Raw genomic sequence first — 5,568 nt, 5'->3', positions numbered from 1 at the left:
GTGCTGCTGTCAAAGGTCTCTTTTTGGGGCTCTCTGGTTTTTACTGGTCTTGTGGAGGTGTTCAGTGGGAAGACAGTGAAGTGCTTGACTCTGCTGAGTGCCCACCATCTCTGCCCTCCAAGTACCTGTTCCCTTGGGAACCAGATCCATTGGAATGGAGAAAGGAATAACATCAGAGTCAGGAAACCTCCAGCCCGTGTCCAGCGGCCGCTCCGCTGCCAGGGCAACTCTTCCCTTTGCACTCCTTTTCCACTGTCCAGGTTAATTTATCTCTCAACAGTCACACAGCAATGCCCCACCTCCCCTTTGCTCACCGATATTTTTGGCCTGTCCTCTTGTCCCCATGAGCTGTCACTGACCGAAGCCAGACAGATTTAGCTCTTCTCATCTTTCCTGGTGAGTCAGTGCCTCCAGCTCCTGCTCCTCTGTGTCCCAGCTGTGTGCACCCGAGGTGATCAGAATCCCAGAATCATTTGGGTTGGAAAAGACCTCCAAGACCATCGAATCCAAGCTCTGGCCAATCCCCACTTTGTCACTAGACCAGAGCACTGAGTGCCACATCCAGGCATTTCTCGAACTCCAGGGACAGTGACTCCACCTCCCTGGGGAGCCCCTTCTGCTGCCAGCCACCCTTTCCAGGGAGAAGTTCTTCTGATGGCCAACCTGAACCTTGGGGCTCTGATGTGTCCGTTGTGAAGTGACACCTTATGTTACACTGACTGAATGTGCTGTCAGTGTAAAGTGATGGAGGAGGAAGGGCTTTCTCTGGGGCTTGGGGGGGCACAGACCTCAGCAGGACACAAGGATCGTTTCCTGGTGGGTGTCCAGCTCCTGGCAATCTGTGGATCAGGATTTCTGTTCATGCCAATGTATGAGGCACCGTGGAACTGCCATCCATGAAGTTATCTGATTTCTCCCATCCCTTTTATACATTGCAGTTCCACAGAATTTAGTGGCAATAAATTATGTAATTTACTAGAACTTTATGTTAAAAAGTATTTTTTGCGTTAGATATCCTGTTGAATTCCATTGAATATCCCTAATTCCTTTGTGGTTACAAACATGGAACAATCATCTTCTATAAAATTATTAATGGAATAAAAAGATAAAAAGGGCCTGCCCCCCCTCCCCACCTCCTCTCATACAGAACTATTTCAATTCTGTCTGATTTGAAGTAAGATCAGGCCTGATGCATCTCAGCAGAACCCAGATGATTCTTCCCTGATGACTCTTACGTGGTTCCTGGCTTGTGCAATACACACCTGAGCCAGCATCAGGCAGTGCCAGTGCCAGGTCTTGGATCACAGCTTCCATGTTTCACACAAGTCTGCTTAGTGAATCTTCACTTCGTCAGCCAAGTCTAGAGTCTTGTCAGAATAAAATAATCTGGGCTTTGAGGGATCTGATTTTCATGAGAGCTATTTCTGTGCCTGGTAAGAGCCACACTTGTTCCTCAGTTACTCCTCTGGAATGGTCGCTGGATGAGGAGCTGATGGTTACAGGCATCTGGAGTCTCTCAGTCCCTCAGCACAATGTAAGTACTGTCTTGGGGTAGCAAGAGACCAGAATTTTGGAAATGCTCTATAAGCCTCTCAGAGATCTCAGGCAGTTGTTTGGACTCATGGGCACAAGTTGTCCAGTCCTTTTGAATTTTGAAAAGATTATTGATGATATTATAAGTGGATTCTTCAGCTGCTGTTTCAGTGGGATCCCTCACCTTCATTGTGATACGTGTCCATCATCACGTGTCTGTCCCTACACAAATCCAAAGTGTTTATTGCAGTTTCCTGTGTCACTGTCACAGTCTCATTTAAAGTTTCAGGGGCTGTAAATGCAGGGATTGGACACTTAAGTCATGGAATCATTAAGGTTGGAAAAGACCATTAAGATCATCAAGTCCAACCATCAACCCAGCACTACTACCATGTTCACCACTAAACCATGTCCCCAAGTGCCACATCCCCATGTTTTTTGAACACTTCCAGCAATGGGGACTCCATCACTACCCTGGGCAGCCTGTGCCAGGCTGGGACAGGCCTTTCTGGGAAGGAATTTTCCTGATATCAGACCTAAACCTCCCCAGGTGCAACTTGAGACCACTTCCTCTAGTCCTGGCCCTTGTTCCCTGGGAGCAGAGCCTGACCCCCACTTGGCTCCCCCCTCCTGTCAGGGACTTGCAGAGCCAGAAGGTCCCCCCTGAGCCTCCTTTTCTCCAGGCTGAGCCCCCTGAGCTCCCTCAGCTGCTCCTGGTGCTCCAGCCCTTCCCCAACTCTGTTCCCTTCCCTGGACACGCTCCAGCCCCTCAGTGTCTTTCTTGTCACGAGGGGCTCGACAGTGACCCCAGTTATGTGCATCCCCATGTACAGTGAGTTACAAATCAATGCCATGGTTGGCAGAAACTTGCTGTCTTCTCTAGCCCTTGAACCCACGAGTGCATGTGGAGGAAGTCTTTCAGCAGCTCTGAATTACAACAGCTCCAAGCTTTGTCTCGGGGATGGGATGTGTCTGCTGTGCCTCTGACAAATCACAGGAGTCCCCAGCAGGCAGTTGCACAGCAGTGAATTTGGACTGTCCCAGGTCTGTTGGGCAATGCCCAGGTGTCCCTGGCTGCTACTGGAAAGTGAGTCTGTCCAGGTGTGCAGCACTTCTGGTGCCTCCAGAGCAGTGTATACAGTTATTCCCTGAAAGGTGGGAAATCTTGCAGGATCAAAGGAATCCATTCACAGAGAAGCTGGGGCTGCCCCATCTCTGGAAGCATTTGAGGGCAGGTTGGGCGAGGCTTGGAGCAACCTGGTCTGGTGGAAGGCATCCCTGCCCATGGCAGAGGGTGGGACTAGGTGGTTTGGTTTTTGGTCCCTTCCCACACAAACCATTCCATGATTCCGTGTTAAAGGACAGCTGTACTAAAAACTGGATGCAAACTGGGTTGAGGTGGCCCCAGTCCTTGCTTGATGTGTCCTTGGAGAGACACAGGCAGGACTGAGGGGAGGAGGTGGAAATGCTTCCTGGATCATGTTTGGTGCCCTTGGTGAATGGGTTCCCAGTGGGAGCTCAGCGAGGGACGGCGGCTCGAGGCTGTCGTGGCAGCTTTTGCAATTTGCCCACTTCTCTCACAGCAGCATTTTCCCATGAAGGGCTGGACCTTGTCTGTCTGGGGGAACAAGGAACTCAGGGTTTGCTGCCCACTTCATGAAGGTTTGTCCTTTCTGCAGCAGGTTTTGGTGGGGAGCAGCACAGATCAGTTGTTACATCTGAGATGGGCTGTGGGTGGATCCCTAGCTCTGGGGGAAAAATACACAAGGAGGAAAATGCCCAGGAAAGAGCAATGGCAGAGAGGGAGCTGAGCTGTCCCTGTTGGGGGGTAGCTCTGTGTTGTGGCTCCAGGGTCAGTCCAATATCGTGGCAGTCCAGGCAGGTCTGGAGCAGCCTTAGGACAGAGGAGCTTTGGAGAACAAATAACTTCTGGGTTCAGTGCAAGAAGCAGACTGGCCTGTAATGTGAAGGGCCATTATAGGCTGCTGGATCCAAGACCTTCCTGCTCAGGTTCACATTCACATCAGTTACTCTTTGCATAGTTCAGACAAATATCCACCGGTTCGGTTCCTCACCACACTGGTTCTATGGTAAAACTGGTTTGCCTGGGGAGTTTGAAATCTTCTTTCCAACCTAAATATATTTACATCCACTTGAAGCCAATTGAAGCTGCTGTTGTCTCAGTGTCTTTAACAAGTCTGGTTCCTGCTTGGTGTTTTGCTTTTCAGTATACACAGATGGACAGAAGGTTCTTCCCCCTCGGGCCAGTTGGCTTTTCTGACGGGTTTCCCCATGTTTTTGGTCTGGTTTCCTGAATGTGTGAAATCAGGGAGTTTGCAGTTTATCTTTCAGGCAGTTTACACAGTCAGCTTCCCGTGCAGCTGGAAGTGACTTTCTGTGACCAGTGACGTTGTACAGTCCTCAGTCCTCATCAGAAGTCATGATCCTGTCCCATGGATTCAGGCACTAAGGAGAACCATCAGCTGTCTTCCTGGGAAATACCAGGATCCTGCTATTAGACTATTCTGTAATTCTTGCCTGGAGACCTGGTTTTCCATCGTCTGTAGAAGTTTTTGTGTTAAATACAGAATCACAGAATCTCCTTACCACCAGGGTCATCAGGTCCAGCTCCTGGCCCTGCACAGGACAGTCCCAAAATCCCACCATGTACCTGAGGGCGTTTTCTGAGTGCTCCTTGAACAACACAAATGTGAGTCTCTAGAGCATTTCTGAAATCCAGTGAGTCTGGAAGGAAAAATGTGGATTTTGTCATTAGTTCCTGGAAGGCTTTGTCACGTAAGAAGCGTTTGTCTGGTCTGGAGCTGGTTTGAGTTGGGCTGTCGAGGACACGCAGTGCTGTCTCGTCACTACCCCATTTATGTCTCACCTTGATAATCCTTGTCTTCCAGTATTCACCCAGTCTCTGGGTCTTGCACTGGAGATGACAGACTGGCAGTGGGTGTGGAATTGAGGATTTCCATAGGAAGATCCCAGAGCATTCTGCTGTGCTGTTGACTGGGTGCCAGAGGAACTGGCAGGGCACACCTCAGTTTGGTTCTTGCTTCCTTCAGTGGGTTTTTGGTTTGGTTTTTGGTTTAAACACAGCAGAATGTGAAGCTCCTCAGGCTTTTGCTTCTATCATTGTAGAGGTGAGGGGGGGTTGGAAGGGAGGGGTTAAGGAAGGCAAGTCTCCTGCTCCCTTTGCTACCCATGCTGTGGCCACGTGAAGCTGACAGACACTCGACTCCTCTGCAGCAGCTGCTCTCCATCCTGGGCCTTGTTTCCAGAGAGGTGACATCTGGAGGACAGCAAATTTGATTCTCACCAGGAGTCTGTGCATGTTTCTGTCTCTTACCTCACCAGCTCCTTGGTCCTTGACCCTGAGAGAGTCCTGTCTGTCCTGTTCCTTTTCCTGTATCCTACCACATGCTCCCTGTCTTCCTTCTCATGACTATGGCAATGTGAATGGTTCATGCTGGTGTCCTGAATAGAAGCAGCTTCAGGTCAAGTTTGACCAGCTATTGGCAATGCACATAATTGGGTATGTAGAGGTGGGAGGCAGGAAGGAGAAGAGACTTCTGGATTGCTCAGCTGCGACCCTGAGCAGCGGGGCAGAGGAGAGCAGAGGAAGGAGCCCGCTGGACAGAGCAGATGGGTTTTTTGGAGTCATGTGTTGATTTCCATCAATACAGCAAAGCCAAGTATCCATTCAGAGTATTCTGGACGAAGTGCCCTCCTTGGCATTGCACACTACACCGGGGTGACCTGGAATCCCCCAGTGGCACATGGAATTACACCTAAAGGGAGCCCTGTGGTAGAGCCGGGCTGTGATGTGAGCCAGCTGGTTCTGTGATCCAGTCCCAGCCCAAGGCTGCCCAGTTTGCTCTGTGGTGGAATGTCCTTCCAATGTGTCCACTGTGGGCAAACTGACTGTTGGGTCAGGACTCAGCCACAGCAAGGGATTTGTGTGTTTCATGTGTTGTGACAGTGGTGCCTCTGAGACACGGGTGCCACGGCTCGCTCAGAGGTGCCACG

General features: G+C 50.3%; 1 protein-coding gene across 1 annotated transcript in view; it reads left to right on the top strand.

Annotated features, from left to right (window-relative positions):
- Nucleotides 1-5,568, top strand: part of SCRIB (scribble planar cell polarity protein) — an 83,705-nt gene that overhangs the window by 23,540 nt on the left and 54,597 nt on the right. The window contains 2 exon segments of the mRNA XM_029958043.1: nt 1,419-1,448; nt 3,337-3,361. Of these exon segments, the coding sequence (XP_029813903.1) occupies nt 1,419-1,448; nt 3,337-3,361 (55 nt within the window).

This window comes from Manacus vitellinus, unplaced genomic scaffold (genome assembly GCF_001715985.3).
Source record: "Manacus vitellinus isolate BGI_N305 unplaced genomic scaffold, ASM171598v3 scaffold_139_pilon, whole genome shotgun sequence".
NCBI lineage: Eukaryota > Metazoa > Chordata > Aves > Passeriformes > Pipridae > Manacus > Manacus vitellinus.
This window is presented reverse-complemented; position numbering and strand designations above follow the sequence as displayed.